This window comes from Sardina pilchardus, chromosome 15 (assembly GCF_963854185.1).
Source record: "Sardina pilchardus chromosome 15, fSarPil1.1, whole genome shotgun sequence".
Taxonomy (NCBI): Eukaryota; Metazoa; Chordata; class Actinopteri; order Clupeiformes; family Clupeidae; genus Sardina; species Sardina pilchardus.
Window position 1 is genome coordinate 16840120 of NC_085008.1, and position 26409 is coordinate 16866528.

A 26409-nucleotide genomic window follows, 5' to 3' on the forward strand; every position below is an offset into this window, starting at 1 on the left:
GACATTGTTAACCTGCAGGGGGTTACTGGGGGCAACACCTACGCTGTACCTGCGTTGACGATGGATTTGTTGTCAGGGAAAGACGTGGCAGTAGAGGAGTTCCCACGCAAGCTGCTGACCTTCAAAGAAAAGCTAGGAGAGGGCCAGTTTGGAGAGGTCTGTAAATTATACATACATAGATTATAATGTATGGCCATTCTCACTGCCATACAAATGAATTGAATTTTAAATATTTTGAAATAGGGTTAATAACGACATGTGTTTTCACTTTGCCATTAGATTTCATACTATTTATAATGTTCATACATGAATGAGTGCACTACATTACTATGCTCATAATGTTTTTTTTTCGTTGTCTGTAAGGTCCATTTGTGTGAGGCAGAGGGCATGCAGGATTTCATGGATGAGGACTTCTCATTTGACATCAGTGAAAAGCAGCCTGTACTGGTGGCTGTGAAGATGCTGAGAGCAGATGCCAATAAAAATGCCAGGTTTGAAACTGCATACATTTTCAGATTCCTGTAATTATAATACTTGTAATGCCAATACCTGTAATGTACTGTAGATTTGTAAACTTTTTTGGTCTTTCCCACGACTTCCCACAGGAACGACTTCCTGAAAGAGATAAAGATCATGTCGAGGTTGAAAGACCCCAATATCATTCGTCTGCTGGCCGTGTGTATCTGCAGTGACCCACTGTGCATGATCACAGAGTACATGGAGAACGGAGACCTCAATCAATTCCTGTCCCGTCATGAACCCGAGGGCCAGATCGCCCTGCTCAGCAATGCCCCCACTGTCAGGTAATGGTCATGACAGCCAGCCAAGTGTTTCTCAGCTCCTTAACACAAATCTGTTTGTTCATGTCTGCTTGTAGCTTTCAGTTCTCCAACAGAACATACTATATTGATTTAAATTGATATATTTAATGTAATCTTTGACACGTTTTAATTAATGCCTTGTTTTTAATTCCACTGTTTTCTCCAGTTACCGTAATCTGTTGTACATGGCCACCCAGATCGCTTCAGGGATGAAATATCTCTCTTCGCTCAACTTTGTCCATCGTGATCTGGCCACCCGCAACTGCCTTGTGGGCAAGAACTACACCATCAAGATTGCCGACTTCGGCATGAGCCGTAACCTGTATAGCGGGGACTACTATCGCATCCAGGGTCGAGCAGTGCTGCCTATCCGCTGGATGTCCTGGGAGAGCATCCTACTGGTGAGGCTGGTAGAAAGCTCTAACACACACACACACACACACACACACACACACACAGTGAGTAGATCATTGTGTCAAATGATTCAAAATAGCATCTGTAGCCTTGTTGACTATTCGTGGGTTTCATCAGGTCCCTAGTCAAATATGTCACCTGGCATGAATCCAGTGGAACACCCTTGAGGTGAAAAGACAGCTAGAGCAACTCCTAACAAAGAGTAGCTGGGAAAAAAACAGATGTGATTTTTTTGTGCTTAGTAAATGGCTTAAAATAGTGATTTACTTTTTTTTACTGCCCCCAAAGGCAGTTGTAAATGCAAATAAAGGTCTTACTCAAAACTAAATAGACCCTGGGCCTAGGTAACCTGACTCTCGCCAGATCCTTGAGCATGGTCTGGCGAGAGTCAGGCTAGGGCCTAGGTTGTTCTTACACTTGAATTGTCCTTTAAGATGATTCCATCTGCTACAATATAAGTCGGACTAGTTTGCTAGCGTTCGACTGAAATGTTCCTGTCATTTTGTGTGTGTGACATGGTGCAATAAATTGTCTTTGATCATGTGTACATGTTTGTTTACTTGTGCAGGGAAAGTTCACCACAGCCAGTGACGTGTGGGCCTTTGGGGTGACGCTTTGGGAGACACTGACCTTTTGCAAAGAGCAGCCTTACTCCCAGCTCTCCGATGAGCAGGTGATCGAGAACACCGGAGAGTTCTTCAGAGACCAAAAACGCCAGGTTAGTGCTAAATGTAGATGTTCAATGCCGATATTTGCGTTCTCTCTCTCTCTCTCTCTCTCTCTCTCTCTCTCTCTCTCTCTCTCTCTCTCTCTTTCTCTCTCTTGATTCTAACACAGTTTTATTTTGCATATTATCTGAATAACCCAACAGATATACCGGTAAGCAGTTCAACTATTGTCTATTATGAGTTTTAAGGGTTCAAGGTTACAGGAACTTTTCAACAAACATGGTTCCTATAAATGCTGATATGGAACAATGTTTGGCCTGTTTTTATATAGCCCCTCAGTGCAAAGTCCATGGACCACAAACATGACCAAGGCTACCAAACACTAGGACAATAAGCTGATATTTGTATCTTACTGTAGGTCCTCAATGGCCGAGATCATAGACTGGTATTTTAGAATTGGTTTAATAGTAAGAGCCTTGCATAAATAGCAAATGATCATGATGATCAAATAGTTTTTGTTATTTGGAGAATGACAATGTCTGATGTGTTTGCATTTCCTCATTCAACCATTTAGAACAGACATAGTGCGTTTATCTGCTCATTCTCTGTGCATGGGGTCTGAGCAGCTTTGAGCTCGGCAAGTCGGTCATGTTAGGCCGTATATGGTCAGTGGTCTGCCATTACATTTCTCAGGTGACTACCCAGCTGATCATCACTTGTTCTTATATTGGTGGAGATCATTAAGGGCCCCTTACCATAGCTTGTCGTTTTCACTGCAAGCCTCGAACTCCACCCTACAGTATGTCCTCCTCATCACACATCAATGTAGATGTTGTCATTGATGCCTGCTCTGTTCTACCCAAGGGGTTTATCTTCCCGATCCCCCTGGGTGGTATATATACTCCTCTGTGCATCTTGCACACGTTGAAAAAGTTTGTTATTGATGCATGGTCACAATTGTTGGGAGGCATGTGACAACCTCAATTTGATGATCGACATGCGGGGTTTTTTTCTCACCGTGTGCGTCACCGTCTCACCATCTCACCGTAACTACCAAGCAACTGCAAAATGTAATAGCAGTTCAACTGCATGTTCACATACTGCCCAGCACTGATGGTGTAGTTTTGACTGAGGTGTTTCATTTTGCAAAACATCTTTGACCTGAGATCTGCTTCTTCAAAATGATGCTCAAGCAGTTGAAAAAGCTGTAACAAAGAGCCCTTTTCTTGCCTACTTCAGCCTCAGCTTGATGGAATTAAAAGTTTGTCTTTTATGGTCCTTTGTAACAGTCACAGCTTTAAGTACTTTGTTGAAAGGCTATTTTTTTTTTTTTTTTTATAGATCTACTTACCACAACCGGCCATGTGTACAGATCCACTCTACAAGCTCATGCTGAGTTGCTGGCGCAGGAACACCAAGGAGCGTCCTTCTTTCCAGGAAATCCATTGCATTCTTCTGGAATGCCAGGTTTAGACCTGGAATGGTGTCCCCTTGAATGCCACAACAGGCGCATCCAGAGACACTTTGTGTGCCCGCAGGACTCCAAACAGCAAACAATACCAGTGAACAGACAGACATGCACACACATGGGACTCTCCTCAACCCTCTCTCCTCGGTCCTCGAGCCTCAATCCTCCGGCTCGTTCCCACTGATCTATAAAGAGCACTGGATAGACTATCCCATCATTGCCGCCCCATCATTCTTCATAGATCAGAGCCGGAGGACCGAGGATCGAGGACAGAGGAGAGAGGGTTGAGAAGAGCCCATACACTCACAAAATCACACCCCCTGTGTTTAACAGGGATTGCTTGTCAATCCGTTGCCAAAGCAACTTCAAGTCAGCACCTCCGGGTGGCAGTATAGAGACAAACCAAAGAAATGTAGCATTTAGGCACTTTTTGTCAAATAAAATCCACGGTTTTATACCCATAGGTTTGTTGTCATTAAAGATGTCCCCAAACTAATGTACAAAGAATGCAAAAAAAAGATATTTACATAGAATGATCTCATGTTTTTCAAATGTTTTCATTTTGAAGACAGCTTGAATGTAAATAGTACATGCAGTTCGATGGGTAATGTAGAGAATTGTGTAGAGTGTATTTTGACAAATGTAAGAATGTTTCTTTTGCTTATTGTTATCCAGTCATACACAGCAGAACAGAGTCACACTTTTTTTTCTTTATTTATGAAACCTTTTTTTCTAGATGCTAAAAATGGAATCAGCCCACATACTGTATGCATGCCAATCACTTGTTCACAAAAGACTTTTAAAAGACTGATACTATGTTAAATTCTCAACAATTATCAGTCAGACATGTCACCACAACTACCTACAGTGTATAAGTTAATATTTATGTTGTCTCAAAACAGATTTTTAATGTTTGTTTAATAATCTCACAAACATATCCCATTTTGCTTTATGTGTCCAGAAACATTCAAGTCTTCCTATCATTCTGACATTGTTATTGCACAAGTATGATTGTTGTAAAATGCGTAATGTTTTGAGAGAAAAGAAATCATACTTACAGGGCATTCAAACAAAAATGTGGATATGACGTTTATCAAGGATTATAAACCAAATTCAATTAATGCTGTCTTAGAGTTGCATCACCGTGAATGATGGTGATTAAGTCATTAATGAGAATGTGCCATTCATTTAAAATGTTCATGTCTGTATGTAGTCTTACTGTCCTACAAACTGTAGGATCAGCTCCTAATGACATATATATATTCATGCTTCATTGTCATGTTTTTGTCATGCATTTATGAATGTAAAGCCTAATTTTCCTCCATACAGGAAAACAAAAAAAAGCCTTTTCATTTGGATATCAGGTCTTCATAAAACGCTGACCTGACCACATGCTTGTAAACATCCACTTCTGATAAAAAAAAAAAAAAACTGGACTTCTTTAGAGATGCACTATGGTGGTTTATTGTAAGTTAGGCTTTGACATATTATTCTTCTGCATTCCAATGAAATCAGTGAAAACGTGTGCAAGCTGGGTTTTTGTTTCTAACTTTACAGGTGATGTCAACTACTATGAACTGAGAGAGGATTTTAAGTCTTGTGTGATATGACATTTGTACCTTCAGCAATAGAAATGGCAAATGGAATGAGAGATTGTGTAAATTTGGTGTAGATGGTTCACGTGATGTTCAGAACAATTAAAGATGTTTTTTGGGTCACATTTCCACACTTACAGTATCTGTGGAAGCTTCCAGATGTCTAGATTCTCAATAAAGATGTATTTATGACAATATATAATGTAACACACTAAAAGGCTATGTTCCATATCTCATGGACCCACTGTAGTTATCTTTGAACTTTGAGCCAAAAAAAAAATAAGATTGCAATGTAGGCATAGTCTTACATATAGGCTAATTCCAGCATGTGCATATTCTAACAAATATGACAGTTTGTTTCTGTTGTATCCCAGTTTGTTGTGTCCTCTCTTCAATTTGAATTTGAAAGTATGGCTGTACAATAGATTTAGCCTATTCATCATTTTGGTGATTGATTTCAAGCGGTAACATTTTATTGTAGGCTATTTGTATGAATTATAAGACTTATTCGCCATATTATCTGTACCTGGGTTTTGCATCATCTTTGTATAATGGTTTTAATTATATATAAAAAGTTTATTGATACTGACTTAATTATGTACAGTAAATATTGTATAGTGGTCATCTCTGTGTTACTGCTTTAATTCAGCTTTATTCATTGTATTCAGTTATTTGTTATCCTCATATAGTTTATGAAAATGCATACGTTGGACTGATTTGTATAAATATTTGTCACTGACAAAATAAAAAATGACTGATTAATTTGTTATGAGTCTCACTTGCTCTGGTTAGATCAGGGGGTTCCAACAGTTCACAAGCTAGGCTACTAATGTGAATACATTCTAGCCCACTTCCATCGCCTACCATAAAACAAGAGGTTTTATTTAGGGGAAAAAATATTGGAGACCGGCTTATAACATGTGTTGCTCGCAACAGGTTTGTATTGGATAAGGCCAGACTGGAGCTGAACTCTATTGGTTAATGTAGCTGTGACATCCAATCACACCATGAAGGCGGAGCATGACACGGATATGACCAGCTCTACGCTGTGGAGAGGACGCCAGCGTACCGACCTGTAAATGAACGATTGAAAAGCTAACATTTATTAGATATTTGATATATGCCAAAATGACGAGGAAAGTTGTTTTGGTGACCGGTGCTAACAGGTAAACTAAACGTTTCTTACTTTTCTCTACACTAAAGGATGGAAAGTGTAAGACCACCGTAGCAGTAAACAAGTTGTGCCCCACATGTCATGGGTGGATGGCTGGATTGTTAGTTAGGCATGCTTATAAAGAAAGAAGACATATATTATGAACATATTTGACTTGTCAGGTTGCGTTTCTGCAGGTATTATAGTGTTATATTGTCACGTTTAAATTATGCCCTATGGTTAAAAGTGACTGCAATGATAACCAACCTCTATTAGCTAGACAAATACATTTTACCCAGCGTTTAGGGGCTATCTCTTGAGCTGGGAAATAAACTTTCTCATTATCCCTAAATCTGAAATGGGACAGCACAATCAGTTTTCATCCATTGACTAAGTGATGCCAACTATGCTGGCAGTAAGTCCAGTAATGTGACCTTATCCGCACTTTGTAGGCCTAACTGGTGTCACTTGTCCCCACAGTGGTATTGGCCTTGCATTGTGCGAGCGGCTCCTGACTCAGGACAGCCAGATCCAGCTGTGCCTGGCTTGCAGGAACATGCAGAGGGCCGAGGCTGCCCAACAGGCTCTGCTGACCTCTCACCCCGATTCAGAGGTGGCCTTGCTCAAACTAGACGTGGGCAACCTCCGCTCGGTTCTACATGCAGCCCAAGAGGTCAAATTAAGGTAGGAAGGAGTATCAGATCAAAAGACATAATTGTCATAACATGGCACAGCAAATCAGTTGCATCTTCTCAAACAAGATCTGTTGTGTAACAGAGTTATCACTGGAGATTCCAAACCTGTTCTCTAGCGTTACTCATTCTCATTCACTCATTCACTCTCCCGGGGAACTTAATGAATTTGTGATACTCAGTGCATCTAAGAGAACCACATTAGTCCTTCGATTTAAGAGAGGTCATGTAATAAGTGAGTAATAACTTGCATATACAGGTCATTTTTTTTATTAACATAGTTTAAATTACAACATACCACTCTTACAAATCATGCAGACTTCAACATGCCTCCTGATGTCATCCATTGCAGAGTAGGCCTATCACCCCCATCCAACTTTAGTCAGTAGAATCATCTTTAATCTCACATTATTGTGTTCATTATAGGTATAGCAGACTGGACTACATCTATCTCAATGCTGGAATCATGCCCAATCCTCAACTGGATATCAAAGCCTTTTTCAAGGGTCTGTTCTCATGGTGAGGAGTTTGTATACAGTGCAGCTGATTTGAAGGTTTAGTTCTTAGTTCTATCTGCATCATCACATAGTCTACCAGACTTGCAGAGGACTATGGATTTCTTTTATGATTAATTTATGTTTTTGTTGCAGCAACGTTATCAATATGTTTGCAACAGCCGAGGGCATTCTTACCCAAACAGACAATGTTACCTCAGATGGACTACAGGAGGTTTTTGCCACCAATCTATTTGGACATTTTCTTTTGGTGAGCAATCTGATTTCAGAAAATTAACCTATCAAAATAGCATATGTGGTTCTGGGTTATGCAAACTATAAGCATGCTTAAAAGTTTAGCAGTAGGCTCTCTTTTCATTTTGTCATCTGTCCTCTTTCATGAAATGTATTGTCTTTACCAACACAAAACTCTTCTTGTTTATATGGTTTAACAAAAGCAAGTATCTCCCAAACCTGTTTAGCACCCAGGATTATTGAAATACCTACCCTCTAGCATGTTGGTATTTCAATAATAACAGAGACCTTTTTACTTATTCCATTTTCACGCTTGTGAAGGTCAGATAACCAATCTCAACGCCCCTTACTTGTCAGCTACTAGCAACTGACATAGACTACAATGAACATTTTTCAGTGTTCTCAAATAACCTGGTGAATTGTGCTGATAGAGACCTCTCTCTCTCTCTCCGGCTCCCTTTAAATCTTCCGAGACATGATTATAAGGTTAAGAAATGCTCACCAGATGGACATCCAAGCTGAGTGGTGTTGTGTTTTCAGCAAGCCAGTCAGAATGCATTAAACTTTCAGGGGCAGAGCAGACCAGGTTGCCTCCCTCAGGAGGAGGGCCTGTGGTATCGCTTACTGGCTCGGCTGCAGGCTGCTCCGAGGGCTTGTTTTTCTATTTGCGCTCCGTCGTCTTCGTTGTCCACTCCGTGGTCAGTCACACTAGATTACCCAAGCAGTAGACAGGTGTGAGCGTCATGTCCCTCAGTGGGTGACAGAACCAGTCAGTTCTCTTTCACAGCCTTTAGGGAGCTACAAAAACATTGCAGGGTGAGCAGTCTGAACAGAAAAAAAACACATGGTATTAGTTCACTTTGTCTTCTCTGGATCTTTTATCAGAATCACCAAGCACAGGAGTCTGATACACTAGTGTGGGAGAGAGTTGATTCTGAGGGATACCTCATGAGTACACAGATTCTCGAGTGTGTAGTATTCTCTGCAGTAGTTTGCAATGCAATGTGTTGTTTCATCACTAAGCTTATTAAGTGGAAATGGTTTTATTTAGACTTTTTCCAACAAACAACAGCCAGTGCATACATTATCAAGAGCCCTTAGTTGACCCGAAAACAATTAGTCTCGGATGCTCGGATGCTCGGATGTGTTCGTCCTGAGTCCCAGGAACTTGAGATGTCGGCCATCATCACTTTCAGGTTGTCTCACAGTAAAGGCTCGTTCACACCAAGAACGATAACGATAACGATAACGATAACTATAAATAAATATCGCTCTCGTTAATATGAATGACAACGTTCACACATAAACTATAACGATAACGACATGAAGAACGATATCGTTGTTGATCACTTTCAGAGCGATTTTGAGAACGATAAAAAGCTAACAGCCAATCAGAACCCATAATATTCTAGCCATCACATTCATTAACATGAGGAGAGACTTTTCTTATCGTTGGCCAGTGTGGACGCTTTTATCGTTATGGTTATAGTTATCGTTATCGTTATCGTTCTTGGTGTGAACGGCCCTTAACACTGTTTTTTTTTGTTGTTGTTGTCACCTGATCTGTTGCAGGTCAGAGAGCTGGAACCTTTATTATGTAAGCCTGATCAAACCTCGCAGGTGATTTGGACGTCGTCCAGCAATGCCCACCGATCTGCCTTCAGCCTTGAGGACCTTCAGCACCAGAAGGGCACGGAGCCTTACAGCTCCTCCAAGTACGCCTCAGACCTGCTCAGTGTTGCGCTGAACCGCAAGCACAATCAGCAGGTGGGCTCAGCTCTTACCCCTTCCACTTTGCTGGGTGACGTGCTGCAGAGCCTATTGTGTGGTGTTGCCTATGCTTTTACTGTAGTGATAGTGTTTGTTTATTAAAGATAGCCCCGGAGCTTTTATTCGTAGTCAAGGGTGAGTCGTTGGTAGTGGGTAACTACAAACTGCAGAGAAATCTTTGTGGCCGAAATTGTGGTAACATAGATTCAAGCCAAGAGATTAACAGAGCAGTGTACATACTGTACATAATGCACTGTACGCACTGGAATGTCAGCACTACCAGAGCAGGGTACATACTGCGCTGAATGTAGTTTTCCCAGAGGTGGAAAAGTCCAGCTTCAGAAAGTAAAAGTCCCACCACATATCTGTGCCAACCATTAGTACAACCCTTCAGCCAAGTAGAGCAGCTAATTGATGAGTCTTGAGTGTTAAGTGCACAGGTAGAACCAATACATGATTGGACTTTCTGAAGCTGGACTTTTCCACCTCTGAGTGGAAAACTTCTCTTTGCTATGAGAATGTCAGTACTGCCAGAGCATGGTACTGTACGTACTACGTTGTACCATTAGAATGTACTATCATAATTTTTTCTGGCCTTTTCAGTTCTCCACCTTATATGGATCTTAAAATGGACCCAGTTGATTGTTTTTCTCGTCAATTTTGAACACAATATTAAAGCAAAAAAAATGGTATTGTGTGTTGACGGATGAGGACAAATCATTTTGGGTGCTCTGTAAACACAATCATTGTTCTTCTTATGTCTGACATATTTCACAAAGGTACTTTTTCTGGATGATCTACTGTGATTATTCAGAAAACAAATCTTCCACCTTTATAATTGCCTGCCCTGTCCTGCAGGGCTTGTATTCGTCTGTGATTTGCCCAGGACTGGTAATGACCAATCTGACATATGGGATCCTGCCATCCTTCTTTTGGACACTATTCATGCCCATTTTGTGGCTGGTGAGTAGAAAAACTTAGCACAGTCATTGTAATTATACCTGTAATAGTTAAATTCAGATAAAACAATTCAACTGTAATACTTTTATATAATTTAATTATTTGACCATCTTCTTTGCTTGTCATTTGTTTGAACAGATTAGAGTCTTCACCAACACATTCACCTTGACACCTTACAATGGAGCTGAGGCATTGGTATGTGTACTGTGTATTAACATACTATTCTTCCAATCAACACACACAAAAATATGCATAACAATCAAGCCTCTCCAAATAGATCAAAATACATATTGACTGTTACTCAGATCTTTTTCTATCATAGAAATCATTTACGATCTGCACAACAATTTCTACTAATACCAGTCATACAGATGGTATAGATGAAACAGTTAGTGAAAGGCTAACATGTTTGTTAACAGTATTTCATTCTGTGTTCTTTATTGCCTCATGAAACGGAAGGCGATCTATTTACAGTGCTCTCTAGTGGCCATCTTGAACCCATTTTTGCTGATATTTGTTTAAACGCACTCTCTTGTGTTAGACCAACGTAGGCCAGTTTTATTACTTTTAAAATGAGTGAACATGATAACATGCATTTTAATCAGCGGTAGTTGCTCCTGTTACTCGTAACCTCAAGATATGCGGCAGCTTTGTTATTCCGCCAGCCAGACGCTTGGAAGGGTACACCACAGTCGCACTATGAATTATAGAGTTCTTTCACTCAAATCACTTTTGATGACACTGGTATGTCACCATCTTAGGTCAGGAGCGTCAACTTGTCTTGGAAATTTAATGTACAGGCAGTACTGTAGGCACATGTCTGCAAGAGTGCATATCTTACAATCAAGTTGATGTTCTGAATGTGATGTAAAGCAAACACACTAGTTTACTTAGTTTAATTTTGCTGTCTTTTTAACATTAACTTCATCTAAACAGTGAATGTGAACATTGTAAGGAATGTATATTACTTTATAGCATTGTCTAATGTTTAGGTAAAGGGAGTACATTTCATTTTCAGTTTGGCGACAGTAAAGCCAGAGTTGTTCATTCTGCTTATCTACCCACTTTGCTTATCAAGTCAATTGCACCTGTTAAAAGCATGGGGCTGCTCTTCTGCTCAAGCATGAACCAAAAATGGAAAAGTCAATGACTTTCATTTCAATTTATAGGCTATAGGCCATTTATTTTATGGTACTCCTGTCGCAATTTCTTTCTCCCACTACTGCACATCAACTTCTTCCAACCCCTCCACAAATGTGTCCCACACAGCTGTCGGAGAACATGCGCCCTCTGCCCCTTACATTACAACTGGGTTCCCCTGAACTGGGGATGCTCATCATCATCATCCTCCTCCATTGTTTATTCAGGGAAGATCAGTCACACAAAGCTCTTTTATGCAGCAATGCCCCAAGATAACAATAAATACAGTACAACAACAATCAAATAACAACAAAAAAGAACATGTGATTCAAGAGTGGAATAAAAAACAAACAAAATTAAAAAAAAGAACTCTAAATATCAGTCAAAGCAAGAACACACCCTTTAGTTTGTTTACTGACACAAATGTCTCTTTTTAATATCTCTATAGTATTATTTGTGCCATTAATTGAGTGCAAGCAAATTTTCCAAACTCAGATCTGTTGATTTGAAGGGATATAAATCCCTGAGAGTGTGTATTAGGACAAATTGATTTGATTAAAAGAGAATTACTGTATGTTAGAAAAGTTTACTTGCCTAATAATTCCATACAAACAAAAAAAGATAGGCTCTGTCTTCCCCTCCTATTGAGAGATGACCATCTCATATTCTTGTTACAATGATGTGTCGTAAAACCATCCCCTGGAGTAAAGCGTACAGAACTGTGGTAAACGGTGTCTCTAGTGATTTCAGTGTGGAAGGGGCGGAATGCATGTACAGTACACAATATCACTGTTTAGGACTAACATTATAGTTACTTTAACAGAAATTACCGTCTGATCAGGTAGAAAGCTGGTTACAATATACTTTATGTTCTTACAGGATTATGTTAGAGGACGGATATGACTTGATTAATGGATCTGTCCCTTGCGCCCCGCCACCACCACCGTCCCCTCCCGATATTGAATGCACAGTAATATCCTTGGACAACCCCTAGTACTCTCCTCTCAGTGCACTGTGACTCAGCTGTCCTTTCATCTGTTGTTTTTCCTGTCCTTTCTCTGGCAGTTCTGGCTGTTCATGCAGAAACCTGAGTCCCTGGATCCTCTGGTCAAATACCACAGTTTGACCTCTGGGCTTGGCAACAACTACACTCAGCCTCACAAGGTCAGAACAGAAAACCCTATGGCTTGTCTTTGTTTTTATCTCTTTTCAATTGAATCACCTTGGAAATGAGCTAGTTTATAGCCGCATAAAACCACCTGTAATTCATACATGCCAACAAAGCTTTGTCAGAAGTTGCATGATGTGTGCTGGTAAAGCTGTGCAATTTGATGTAAACTGTGGACATTTGAACATTATACAAACATGTTGTCAAAAGCCTGTAACAACTCAACATCACTACCAACTGCTAACTTATTTGGATAGCTCTTTAACACCAAGGGGACATTTGGGTACAAGCAATGATCTTTCAAGTATTGAGCCTTACTTCCATAGTGGCATATAAACTGGGGTTCTTTTTCAGTTCTTTTCTGTTTTTTTTTTGTTGTTGGTGTTATGCTTTATTTCCATCCTAAGCATCATAACATGGTCTACTCATTATTTAATATTTTCATTTTCAGTTAATACCTTTATGTCTTGTAAAGCATTCTTCACTGCATCTATGAATCTCTTTGTCACTCTCTAGATGGATATTGATGAGGACTGGTCAGAGGCCCTTTATAAAAAGCTTCAAGACCTTGAAGACAAATTACGGAAGAAATTGGCAGAGGAAGAACATCAGAATCAATAATATATGTCACCAGTAATTTGAGCAAAATCCTTTTATCTGTAGGGCTATTTTGGTCCCAACCCAAACATGGAAACACTGAAAAGACTGTTGGTTCCCACACTTCAGGTCCTTTGGTCAATGAGTTTACACCTACTGATGCAATACAAAAGACAACTTTGGCAACTTTTATTTAATTCATCAAGGAAACATGTGATTATGCAATAGTTGCTCATTTTAAAGAAAGATTTTTTTGTTTTTGCTGTCACATTTCACTATTAAATGACATACGATGACAGGATCGTTTATTATGCTATAGAAATGTGTCTGTCACCTCTTTGAAGTTACCCTTCTAAAACAAAAACGTTTTGTAAAGTCTTATGATGTGACCTTTGGGGAATAGTAAGATAATTAACATTCCAGTGCTAGTTTGAGGAATCAGTACAATTTGCTTTGGGGGATGCTGCATCAGCTCTGCTATTCCTTCAGGCTGCAAGAGCCTATCAGGTGAAGTCTACATCTAATGCATTATGTTGCATCTAAAGTATATCTTTGTGACATAATCATCCTATTTAAATCCACAACAGGCCCTGAACATCAGTCCAAATGATCTGCTCATTACTGAACTGTCCTCTTGACAGGACCACTAGCGGTTCTGGTTTGAATGATGTCACTCTGTCCCTCTCAGCCTCACTGTTCTGTTGTGAACACAGAGCAGCCATCCGGAATCAGATAAAGGACAGGCTGGGGCACAGGGACACTGAGTCTGCAGTGTCATCACCTTCCATTGCTGTGACCTGGGTCGGCATGGGAACTCTAGTCACAATAGCACTGGCTCTCTAGAGTTAAGTGTGGCAGTTTGCATTTCCCCTCTATGAAATGTGATCAAATGTCCGCTGCTTAGGCAATGTTCTTTTTTAGCCTGTTATTTTCCAGATAACTAGGCTACCTACACTGAATTTATTTGTTGGCATATTCTATAGCAAGTTTTATTCAATTAAAAAAATGCATTTAAAAAATATGATAGGTGCACAGTGTGTGCTTTACCTCTGGGATGTATAATTGTCTTCCACATGCCACTGTTTTGTGCTTTCAGCAGGTGTGTTTTGAGTGCCTTTGTGTACATTCCATTTAAATAATAATCAATGACCGTATGAGTCTGCATTACATGTGACATACATAATGTATTCATGTCAATAACTGTGATTCGTGGTTACCAACAGAGTGTAATAAAAACTTTGGAAAATAACTATGTCCTGTTTGAGTGGACTTTCTGAGAGACAACAAATGGTAAAGCCTGACCATGTTTTTTAGACCTTTAATGTGGAACTTGTCTGGTTAACGTACCCCAGTGTGTGGAACTGTTCCCATGACATTTGAGATAAGGTCAGTATAATGAAGATATTTTAGCAGTAGAGCTTCTACAAACTTAAAGGCAGTTAGTCAACTTCCAAAGCTGAATGGAAGAACACACACAGTTAACCTGCAGGAGTTAAAGGCTATAGCCTACCATTTCTGATCTAAAGCTTTAATGCCAAATAAATAACAGCACTGGAACACTGCACCCCATTTCAATTGTGAAGCGTTTCCCCTCACTTGCAATAACTTCATAGCCTGATAGACAGAGCAATTACAATCTGAGCTCCATTTTCAGTTTCCTATATTTCATTGAAGTAGCCTAGGTTAAAGAAGGACACTGACCGCCTTGTAGATCACACTTGTAGGCTACAGTTTGTCTAAAAGCTGTTATTCCATTCTGTGGCCGCTCCAAAAAAAAAAAAAAAAAAAAAAAAAAAAACAAGCAGGCTATCCGCGAGTAGAGCCGTTACTTTAAAGAAAGACAATGTGTCCATTGTTCATGAAGAGGTAAATGTGTGATGTCCCCTACGTTCTCCTCCGTCGTCTATTAAAGTGGTATCAAATCCTGCAGTGCACTTTGAAGTCTCTACAATCCAGTCCCGTGTTCTCTGCAGTTGCTGTGGCGAAGCCAAATGCTCCAAAGGAATGTCGTTATTAAATGTAAGATAATGAGTCTCGGACTCAAGAATATCGTCATCAATTCCGCTCAATTTTGGGTTGCAAAAAGCCCAAACCATACCGCAGAAATAGATAAAAAACGTCGCCATCACAAAAAACATCAAAGCATAAGATTCAATCATTGCCTCACTCACTGAATTTGACATTATTCTCTCCTGATGATATTTTATTTATTGTTTTAATTACAGGTGTTCGAGAGATGTTTTGAATGTGATCCCGTTCCCGTATGACGCTGCGTTCTGTTGATGCTGCATCACACACACCCCGTTTGTGATGATGCCATCTGCAACATATTGCTTTCATTCTATTTTTTTTTTTAGACTATTATGACGTAGCCTAGTCTACGTACAGAACGCCTGGCGACAATATAAAATTCGAAATAAACACGTTTCACATTTCTGAATGGACCTGATGTTTCCATGCGTTCCAATACGTCTAGCCTTCTGCTTATTTCTACTGAATGTGTGACCTATTGGCCTATGTCTAGCCTAGTATAACCCCCTCCCTGACAGCTCTCCTCATTTGTCAAACCACAAAGAAATATGGGTGCTGACTCTGGACTTTATCTTGATTTAAACTCATCTGTTGTCAAACACAGTTCTATCAGTTGAGTAGCCTACCATCACCAAACTTAAACCCTTCTGTCATATCAGCCTGGAACAAGTCACTCATATCATCACAGCTTGATTACTGCAATTCCTTCAACTAGGTCTCTCCCTCAATCACTTGTCATGCCCTCAGATGGCCCATAACGCAGCAGCAAGGCTGCTGACTGGTACACAAAAAACTGGAGCATATACCCAGCCTTAAGCCTCCCTGATTCCCAGTTCATTTCAGGATCCAATTCAAGATTCTGCTAATGGTTTTAAAGCACAAAATTGCCGTGCCCCAATCTACCTCATACACTCCCATTCAGCCCCCAGGTCTAGATAGCTATGGCAACAAAGATCCCCCGCTCTAAAAGGCAAAAACACTTGTGGAATCAGCTGTCGTCTGATATAAGAAATTCACAGTCCATCATCACGGCTTTTATATCCAGGATAAAACTCACCTATAATCTAGCCTTTTCTGCCCTCTAACATGCCACGCTTGCTTTCTGTGTCCTGCTGTTCCTGTGTAGAGATGTATGTATGTATCTTAGTTTACTTTTTTATTTTTGTCTTTCACAGCACGTTGGTCAGCTGTGTAAATGTGCTATAGAAATGCATTTTACTTTTACTATGTCTATGCAACATTCACTTTCTAAAAAGAATGTGACAAAACGTTCTGTAGGCCGATTGTCATTGCTCAGCGTTCATGGTCTATTTAATCCAAGGCAGTTCTTCAACATACAAAAGCTTGGTAGCCAACTGGTAGGCTATAAGACAGTTAATATGGGTCAGCCTCTAACAGCCTGAAGTCCATGACACAGTTTGATCTTGTCTGTAGCTCTTAGGCCTACTCTTCAGGCTTAGGCTATTGCATGTGCTTCCATACTTTTAAGACCATGCAATGATAGAAGCAGATTTTACATCAACATGTTGCACACATCTCAGCTACACACACACACACACACACACACACACACACACACACACACACACACACACACACACACAGCCAAACATACTGCACATCAAAAAAAAAAGAAAGAAAGAAAAACACAGTGGATAGGCTGTTTTAAAGAAACTTGTATGACTATGCCTACATCTATCTTCCATCAACAAGCACTATCTACAACTTTGCATAAGTCTGCAAACTGACATTTTAAACTCTTCTACATATTATTTAGAGCAGCTACATTCTTGACAGGCTTTTCAAGTTTGTCGTGAAAACGCATCCCTCAGCACGTAAACTGACAGGCAGACTTTCACTTGAGGCAAGTGCATTGTTTGTTTGGCATTGTTGGGACTAGTAGTTCTCCTACCATAGCTCTGTGTATAGCCCTCGCCTGTCAAGACTACATTCCCCACATGGCGCAGGAGTTGAAGTCCCGGATGTCTATCACGCCGGAAGAGAAGGCAATTCCTTTCCCAGCCATCTTGTGGCATCAACTAGCGAAGTGTTCGCACCAAGCCTCGTAGAATCGGAGGAGAATCCTGCTGAAGGGGCGCCATCATGCCCGGACATCTGCAAGAAGGTTTTGGCTGTGTTGTAACCAATCGGTTCGACCAGCTATTAGACGACGAAGATGACCCATTCGAGGTTTTAAAGGAGGCAGAAAAGAAGAAGGACGCGGCTCCTGGCGGTACCGCCAAGACTGCTGGCCAAGCTGCAAAGGTGGCCAAAAAAGAGTCTCAGAAAGACAGGAAGATCCCTGTTCCCGAGAAGAAAGAAGAAACACAGGCACCCGTATCCCTCAAGAAGGATGGTATGGTTGTTTACTTCATCGTATGTCTATAATTTGAAGACCCTAATGTCTTGGTGCAAGTTGCGCGCTTGAAAGTCCAAACCCCCCCCATGAGGTCAACATGGTCCCTTTTGTGTAAGGGACTTGGGATGCTTAGCAGAGAGCTTTGAATACAATGTCGGTTTTCTTGCGAATTTTGCATTAACACCTTTATAATCACTCACCTGAGAAACATGTTTTCCCTTTACGTATTTCTGGTATGTGTATCAAACACTAGCTTACATCTCCTGTGGCTTAGGCCTGTTCACACTAACTTGGGGAAGTGGCCCTCGCATGCATGTTGACAAATCAATGTTAATGTGCGCACGATCCCATGGTGTTCTGTTGTACTCTGATATAGATTGCATTTAACGCGAACATGGTGCTTGTGTTCCCGCCATGTAGTCAAACAAATCACTTAATTGTTGGTCTGGTGTGAAATCACACAGTGACTCAGTAAGACTAGCAAACAGGCTAACTTAGCCGATTAGCTCACGCATCATGATGGCTAGCGAGCTTTAGCGTTGCGTGACAAACCTCGTGGCTGAAGTTGAGCAGGTTTAAGCGTCAACAAGCTTTAGGATAGTCACTCCCTCTAGTGCGTTAAAGTTAGAGGCGCACATGAAGGATAGTTTGTGTACTACCTTGGATATCTAACGATTTCCGCAAAAAACGCTGTTTGTCACCCATTCAGTAAACTTGTTTAGAAGTGGTATATTTGTTGGCTGCTGAATTGTTGAAATAGAACAAGAATTGGGAACGGTAAAATGTCGAGTTGTCTGTCAGATTGGGCAAGACGAGAGAAGACCAGACAGGTGCACACACGAACGTGTTAGTTAGTTACCAGCTGCTGGGGTGTGTGGCTAGCCTCTGGCAAATGTCTATTTTGGTAGGTGGAGGGAGGGCTCAACCAATCCCGCTGGAGGCTGCATCCTTAGTCGAGACGCAGCGAGAATAATGGCGTTAATCTAGCTGGTTTGCCTGTATTTCACTCAGAATACTCTTCTAATGTTCACTACAATGCCAATCATTAATAATTAATGGTTTAAGTTAAAACCATTAATTAGTTATAGTTTGAAAGGTGTGTTTTAAGCCAAAATATTCAAGTGATTTGTTTGTGTGATTGTGTTTGTCGATTACAAAACGATTCTGGATATACACATGCATTTTGTCCTTTACCTTTTTAAATAGTCGACATACATGCACATTTCAACTTAATTTATTTTATTTACTTATCAAATGTATAGTCTGGTATCATTACATCAAGACCGGTGTTCGTTTTCAAAGATGATCCTCTAGTATACCTTTGTCTAAATCCCAAACATTTGTAGCCTTTTGCATTACAAATGGGCTGCAACTTCTGTAAAATGATTTATTTATAAATTGTTTCCCCTAAAATCACATTCAGTCCTTTTATGTCTTGAAGCTAGTTATGTCACTGTCCAATTCAAGAGTGAATGATTATCTATACAAGACTGTATACATAAAAAACCTATTGAAGTCATTTACTTTGTATTTGGCTAGTGAGGCTGCATACACTTGTAATAAGGTGACCACTACTATCAAAACAGAATAGCAGTTATATGAAGAGCAGAGTTGTTGAGTTGTATTAAAAACTGCACAAGCAGTGTGCTTTAAAAACATGGTCAAACTGATATCCATGTCACTGGCTAGTATCACAAGACCAAATGGATTTTGTATTCATATTTTGCCAGAATCTATATCTTCATTCATCGATCCTTGTGGTGGACGAGTTGGACTGTGTTTACTTCAGCGATACACTACTTGGCTAGTGTCACAAGTTTAAAGAATGAGTAATGCTAGATGGGTGTGTTACCAGCATTATATGTAAATTAACATTCCATTCATCTTGAGAACAAAATATCCATGTGGAATAGGTTTGAAAGAACTCTTTTAATTATTTTGTTAATGAGTACAGTTATAAAAACAATACTTCACTTTACCTTCCATTGTCACAGAAACCTTGTTACTGGTGCAATGCATTGATGCAAATGCTATTTCCCTCAGACACATTGAGGTGACTGAATACTCTGATCTGAAAATGTTCATAGAATAAGTGTTTATTGACTTCTAAAAAACAGTCACAGATGGATCATAGCCTGATATCAGTTGAAATAGACTAAGCACCAAATCCTTTCAGTAGATCTGTAGAACCAAGTGGTCACTTTTTCGACATTTATTGGCTTACAGTTGTTTTATGAACTGGTCAGCTACCACCTGTCTGGAGTCTTAAAGAACCTCTTTTTTTTCTATTTTAGGGATGAGGAGAATGGGCAGAAGACCTGACCAGCCAGGCCAGACAGGGTCTCAGCAGCAGGGGGGTCAAGGGGAGGGGCGTCCTCCCACGGAGAGGCGGACAGACCGGAGGCCACCACGTGAACGCCGCTTTGACAAGCCTGGTGATGAGAAGCCTGCTGAGGGTGGAGAGTTCTCAGTTGAAAAGTGAGTGACACCAATGATTTTTGGATTTTAATGAGTTTCCTTGCAGTGAAGTACCAGCACCCTTTGTGAAAGTCAAGTCATATGAATGTTATTTTAATAGCTGAGGGTGTGTCGTCATGTGTTCCGTATCACACTTAAATCCTAAACCTTTTCTTGTAGTGCTTCATACAATATAGCTAAAAGAAAACCGCAAGATTGTATATACTAAAATGCACTAAACATTAATTGGATAAGATTTAAGTTGTGACGCTTGTCTACGAATGCCTCTTAGGCCTGCTGGTGACCGGCCGTTCAGGGGCCGTGGTGGCGGCAGAGGCGGACGAGGAGGAGGACGCGGCAGGGGTATTGGCAGAACCGACGGCTTTGATGCTCGTGGAAAACGCGAATTCGACAGACACAGCGGCAGTGACCGATCGTAAGTCATGCGCGCACAATTGCTATTGATTTTATTTCACCATTAGTCTATTTTACAGTCTATGTTTTTGTCTGGTACTGTCTCTCCCAGCTAAGTATAAACTTTTGCTTCAGCAGCCTGAAAGCTGAGGAAAAGCGTGGGGGAAGTGGATCTCACAACTGGGGGACTGTCAAGGATGAATTGAGGTTAGTTTTTACTGAATCTTTTACTGAACTGAATCTTGTGTGAGTTCTGCTTGGGTGTCCACTTAAACCAGTATAGTAAAGATAATGAATAGTTAATTGGAAATGGCCCACTCCAATAGAGTACCAAAGTGTGACGTTCAGTTTCCATGACTGCAATGTCACTGGATCGAAACAAAGCTTTCGAAGTACCATCGAAAGCATTGCATTTTGACATGTGGCATCGTTTCTACCTCATAAATTGTTTTTAAATGTAGGCTATAGCCTTTTACCTGCTAGGCAGCCGCCAAGGCTTCGGTAGTCTACTCTAATTCCTGAAACCTAAATTCCCTAAAACCTTGAGAATCATTAATGAGAAGAGGGTTGGTGTATCTGGTCATCAAGTATTAATCCCAGATGTTTTGCACAGCACGAAAATGTCTCCTCCCTTTTCAAAATGATACGGATATTTGTGTGTTATTGTGTGCTAGTGTAAGCTGTGCTTTTATTTGAGTGTGTGAGTTGAGCTGATATTGAATTGTCTTTTCACTCCCTATGTAGTGAGCTTGACCAGTCAAATGTTACTGAGGAGACCCCAGAGGGAGAGGAGCACCCCCCTGCTGACTCTGAGAACAAGTGAGTATCCCGTTGCTATGGCTAACGCAGAATCACACCCACATAATGACCATTTGTGGATTAAAACAACCTGCTGTGTTGCGAACAAAACCTGTAGTACTACACAAGCACCAGAGCGGTAGAGAAAGGAGTGGTGACGCTTTCAAAAGGACACTGGAAAAATGATGGTGCGCGATTTTCCCTGCGATTTTCTTGGTTATGGGAACGGGAATCGATCCAAAAACTACCATTCACGGCATAGAACTGTGTAGTGCATAGGATAATGATACAGCACAGGGTTTTTGCCATGATGAATGCAGAATCACACCCATGTAATGACCATTTGTGGAAGAAAAGAAGCTGACTGCATTGTGAACCAAACCTGCAGTACTGCGAGAGCACCAGAGTGGAAGGGAACAGAGTGACAACACTTCAATAGGACACCACGGGAAAACAATGGCGGTGATTTTCCCTGCCATAAGGATCTAGTACTAGCCTAACAAGCTAGACCCACATCAAGATGTAGGGTCTAAGAACTCGCCACAGCAGGGCTCAATCGAAGCAGTGGGATAAATGGTTGTCGGCCGTCATTGAGATTAGACAGCTCCCAAGTCAACGGAGACTAGTAGATATGAGATGTGTTGCCGCTAGGGGCGTCTAGATTTCTAGGCTAATAGAATAGCGCTAATAGCACAGGTTTTTTGGAACTTTTGAGGTGTACATGAACTTCATGACCACGTGGTGGCGACATCAAATAGCCCTTTTCCACCGGCAGATAACAGTTCCATTCCCGAACCAACATTTGAACCATTCACATCATTTTAACCAAATAAAAAATCAGTTTGACTGTGGCACTTAAGTTCAGAGCTGGAACCTAATGGTTGTCTTGTCTGCAAACCAGAGTGGGTGTGTCATTCTACAGTTCAGAGGGAGAAGGCTTAAAGGGACACTTCACCGATTAGCATTAAGCTTTGTATCTTTAGAAAACCAGTCATGTTTTTGAATGGTCGTCCATCATTCCCTCAGTTTGCCTTGAGATAGGAGAAATATGGATTTCAATGAAACCCATGAATAGGGCTTCCTGCTTTCAATGAAACAAAATTATGATTTTTACATCATTGAAAGCAGGAAGTCCAACATTGAAATCCGTATTTCTCCCATCTCAAGGCAAACTGAGGGAATGATGCACGACCATTCAAAAACATAACTGGTTTTCCAAAGATACAAAGCTTAATGCTAATCGGTGAAGTGACCCTTTAAAGCATGAGTTTCCCCTCCGTATCAACTGAGTAAACTAACTAGTCAACTAGCACTACACTGTAGTCATCAACTAGCATTTTATACAGCAGTCATATGCATCTAATTAACTATTGTTTATGCATGCAACACCCATTGTTCATGACGCATCCTTGGTTCAAGTATAGATTTCTATGCAATATCACAAAAACATGCGTGCGCAACAGAAAGCACCATGACATAGAGCAGTGCTCTCCATGAAAAGATTACAATGAGTTTAAGTGCCGAAAACCGCACCATTCGAAATGACGATGGTAAAATTAACAACAAAGTGAAATACGATGTTATCATCATTGAGACAACAGTGGCATACAAAAATGCTGATTGTAGCTTACAGCAGCCGACTATTAGGTCAACTTTATAATGTTGTGACTGGCCACTCAGCGTCTTCTAGCCCAAGGCTGCGCACTCATCTAGTTTTGTTGGTAAACGGGAAACTCCTGTATATCCGAGGCCAAAGTGCGACAGTTTCTGACCACCCGTGCTTTGTGTCTGTTCATCTGGGAACGGGCAAGGAGCTTTACTCTGATGCTTTCACCTGTAGTCAGCAATGTCCTTACCATTTGCCATGTCTCCTTCCAGGGAAAACGAGGCCGGAGAGGTGAAAGAGGAAGGGGCCAAAGAAATGACCCTTGATGAATGGAAGGCCGTGCAGGATAAGGAGAGAGCCAAGGTGGAGTTCAACATCCGCAAGGCCAACGAGGGAGCCGACAGCCAATGGAAGAAAGGATATGTTCTGCACAAGTCTAAAACTGAGGTAGCTGTTGTTCCACAAATTATGTAATTGATGTATTGAAATACTTTGCTTATGAATGTGTATAGCTAAACATTATTGCAATTGTATTAAAAATATGAGTAACTTAAAAAAGGTGTGTAAATATTTTATGGTAAAGTAATCCTGAATGTCCAATATAAAGGTGATTCTTATGAGATTTGTTTCTTTTCTGTCATGAAGCCTGGCATGATTGATACTGAAGGGGATATCGACACAAAGGTGGTATGTATGCATAATATTCAGGAATTATTGCTGTTTAAGGTTATAGCAGTAATCTATTCAGCTGTGTAGACCAAGATGTACTGACCTGAGTAAACTCTTCTCAGACCGGCGACGATGATCACGCCTCAAGGAAGCCAGCCCATGACATCACATCTCAGCTGGAGATCAACTTTGGAGATCTGGGACGCCCAAGCCGCGGACGCGGAGGCCCAAGGGGGGGCAGGGGAGGCCGAGGAGGACGCGGAGGCCATGGACCAGAAACCGCCAGGCCGCCACGCGGTGTTCGCACTGATAAGGTAAAACCTAGTCTGATGCTGTCTACTTGCTGACCCAGTTTTATTTGCCTGTAACTGTTGGGGGCATCTATCCTCTCATACACAGTATTTTAAAGTCACCAAAATGCCAAATTAAGGCAAAAGGGTTTTTCTTTTTTTTTTTTGAAAAAAGATCCCAGATAATGTTTTGTGTGAATTCCCTTGGGTTGTAGAATGCTAAAAAGGTTTAGTTTTTTTTTTTTCAATGTTGATAAACCTGTTTGTCCAAAGAGTTTGAATACCAAAAGTTCATGATGGCTGAGAGCTGTTGCTGGGAATGGTGGGCAGGGTTACTTTTCGGTGTGTAAGAAAGCAATAAATGCAACGTCACTGGGGAAACGGTACTCAAAGTTTACGAAAGAACTTGTAGTGAAATTCTTAATTTAAGTAATATAGGCATTCAACATGTAACAACTTCCATTTTCTACATAATCAGTCTTTTGTGGATGTGGGACATCTAATACAATGTATGCAACTGTGAAGAGATTGACGCATACTGATACGGTTGCTCTGCTCTCATCTTCTCTTCCGCAGCCAAGTGGAGTGTCTGTCCCGAACGTGGACGACCCCGAGGCCTTCCCGGCCCTTGCCTGAGTCCAGTCCCAGTGAGCTGGACCTGGAGCGCCCCCCCGCTGGGCCCCTCCTCTACGAGGCTTGCATGCTTAAGGATCCTTCAGCAGATGAAATGATGGAAGACTGTCATCCATTGCCATTCACCCCCTGAGGACTGAAATTTTACCTGTTTTAAAAAAAGGAAAAAAATTAAGAAAAAAAAGGAAAGGACTTCTTGCTACTCTGAAGCAAATTATTGGTAGAGGTTTTGTATTTTAGAAAACAAGGTAGCAGGGATGTTTTCATACAGTATTTTTTTCAGAGGTTATGCATTCTTCATGGATACTTTTTGTATTGCTGCTTGAAAATGCGCGTTTCCAAACAGATGTGAAAGGTGCGGCAGTAAACGTGTGGTATCCTATGGGTTGCTTTTTGTTATTGTAAACAGTTGCCTCCAGTCAAGCACCTTGGGGATCAGACAAGCTCTTATGTTGAGTATTTCTGAAAAAGGTTACTGCCTTTGGTAAATTGTCATTTGAAATAGGCAGAACTTCTCAGTTCTGTTTCACTCAAGGGGTCCAGCTACTTAGACATGGTAAAAATGGTCCCTGTGAGTTTCTTGGATGAATCTTCATGGAAGATTCAAGTGTTAAATGTTAAAGATGTATGCCAAGCTCATCCATCTATATGCCACTGGTGATTATGAAACTTGAGATGAGTTAAAACAACCTGATGACATGAATGTGACTTGGGGAAAAATTGGGATCTGGGGGAAAAACCAAAATACATTTGCTAGATGTACTCTACACCACTTAAGTTCTTAAACAGCCCATCAATTTGATAAATGTTTACATGATGCACTCCTGTTTACTGAAACTGATGTAAACTCACCTGGTAAGCCTGGCCATGAAAAAAATTATCTGTACAACAAGTGATCATTCTTTCTTATCCCTTATGCTTTACCAACAGCACTACTGCGCAATTGCTCTGAAAGAAATACGGTTGTTCAGCGTGGAACAACTAAGTGCTTATAAAAATGTGTGAATTCCAGCCCTGCTATTATATAGACCTCTGTCCATAATTAAAAAGATGGTCGATTCATTTTTGATTGTAGTGTGGCGTTTTCAACCAGTGTGTGTGATACTTTTTTTTTTTTTTTTTTTTCCCTCCCCTCCTTAATTCCGTGGTAAACTTCCTTTCCCCTCTCAACAATCAAAGCTTCCATGTATATAACCCCTTGTAACTTGCAGGTTTATTGCCCTTAAAGGGACACTTCACCAATTAGGATGTATCTTTAGAAAACCAGTCATGTTCTTGAATGGTCGTGCATCATTCTCTCAGTTTGCCTTGAGATGGGAGAAATACGGATTTCAATGTTGGAATTCCTACATCCAGGAAGTCCTATTCGTGGGCTTCATTGAAATCCGTATTTCTCCCATCTCAAGGCAAACTGAGGGAATGATGCGCAACCATTCAAAAACGTTCTAAAGATACAAAGCTCAATGCTAATCGGTGAAATGTCCCTTTAAATGTAGAGAGCAACAATGTAACACAGGGCCACTATTTTCATATGGGTTATTTTTCTGTGCACATGTCATGTTAAAAGGTGCTGGTCATGTATATCCTAGACGACATCTCATGGAGATGATGGGATGGCTATTTTGTAGCTTTCATCTCGTAAATAGCCAACAAAGTGGCCTGACTTAGCCTGTATAAAATGTGTGGCTGAACATGAAACTATGCTCCGCTTACTCCCTCAAGATCTTGGCACACCTTCTGTAAGCAGTTGCTACAAAAGAAAATGGTTTTGATGGTCCATCAGATGTACAGGTTGTCATAGTCTTATGAATCATAAACACAGCTTGTGAGACATAGTGGCCACCGTCCTGTTTTCAGGATATGGACATATCCAACATGTCTGACAAAAAAACTGTCCTGAGAAAGAGAGGACCGTATGGGTCTGTCGTTTCTCATGCATAGGAAATGTCATCAAACA

The 26409-nt window shown here is 40.7% G+C and overlaps 3 protein-coding genes across 4 annotated transcripts in view; all 3 read left to right on the forward strand.

Annotated features, from left to right (window-relative positions):
* Positions 1-5715, forward strand: part of ddr2a (discoidin domain receptor tyrosine kinase 2a) — a 37945-nt gene extending 32230 nt beyond the window's left edge. The window contains exons 12-17 of the mRNA XM_062556308.1: positions 1-156; positions 364-491; positions 606-803; positions 988-1222; positions 1804-1953; positions 3245-5715. The exon at positions 1-156 is cut by the window's left edge and continues 77 nt beyond it. Of these exons, the coding sequence (XP_062412292.1) occupies positions 1-156; positions 364-491; positions 606-803; positions 988-1222; positions 1804-1953; positions 3245-3376 (999 nt within the window). The 3' untranslated portion in view covers positions 3377-5715. The remainder of the gene's footprint in view (positions 157-363; positions 492-605; positions 804-987; positions 1223-1803; positions 1954-3244) is intronic.
* A 292-nt stretch (positions 5716-6007) lies between these two features.
* hsd17b7 (hydroxysteroid (17-beta) dehydrogenase 7) lies at positions 6008-14410 on the forward strand. Its single transcript, XM_062556977.1, has 9 exons — positions 6008-6132; positions 6600-6803; positions 7238-7330; positions 7462-7576; positions 9133-9327; positions 10189-10293; positions 10429-10485; positions 12496-12594; positions 13115-14410. Exons 1-9 carry the CDS (start codon positions 6095-6097, stop codon positions 13217-13219), a joined length of 1011 nt encoding a protein of 336 aa, XP_062412961.1. The 5' UTR covers positions 6008-6094; the 3' UTR covers positions 13220-14410.
* Positions 14411-17233: 2823 nt separating this feature from the next.
* serbp1a (SERPINE1 mRNA binding protein 1a) lies at positions 17234-25514 on the forward strand. 2 transcript variants are annotated; one of them, XM_062555414.1, is made up of 9 exons: positions 17234-17582; positions 19880-20063; positions 20335-20478; positions 20592-20663; positions 21201-21275; positions 23133-23307; positions 23506-23547; positions 23652-23843; positions 24396-25514. In XM_062555414.1, exons 1-9 carry the CDS (start codon positions 17330-17332, stop codon positions 24453-24455), a joined length of 1197 nt encoding a protein of 398 aa, XP_062411398.1. In that variant the 5' UTR covers positions 17234-17329; the 3' UTR covers positions 24456-25514. The 2 variants fall into 2 exon arrangements, with proteins under 2 accessions (XP_062411398.1, XP_062411399.1); XM_062555415.1 differs by having other exon boundaries at positions 20595-20663.
* Positions 25515-26409: the final 895 nt, after the last annotated feature.

Excerpts from the sequence above, each read along its gene's own strand:
- serbp1a (XM_062555414.1), top strand. The coding sequence starts at position 17,330 with ATGCCCGGACATCTGCAAGAAGGTTTTGGCTGTGTTGTAACCAATCGG. Across the intron at positions 21,276-23,132 it reads CCTGCTGACTCTGAGAACAA|GGAAAACGAGGCCGGAGAGG; the intron begins GTGAGTATCCCG and ends GTCTCCTTCCAG. Across the intron at positions 23,308-23,505 it reads TGCACAAGTCTAAAACTGAG|CCTGGCATGATTGATACTGA; the intron begins GTAGCTGTTGTT and ends TCTGTCATGAAG.
- hsd17b7 (XM_062556977.1), top strand. The coding sequence starts at position 6,095 with ATGACGAGGAAAGTTGTTTTGGTGACCGGTGCTAACAG. Across the intron at positions 7,331-7,461 it reads TTCAAGGGTCTGTTCTCATG|CAACGTTATCAATATGTTTG; the intron begins GTGAGGAGTTTG and ends TTTTTGTTGCAG. Across the intron at positions 10,486-12,495 it reads ACAATGGAGCTGAGGCATTG|TTCTGGCTGTTCATGCAGAA; the intron begins GTATGTGTACTG and ends TTTCTCTGGCAG.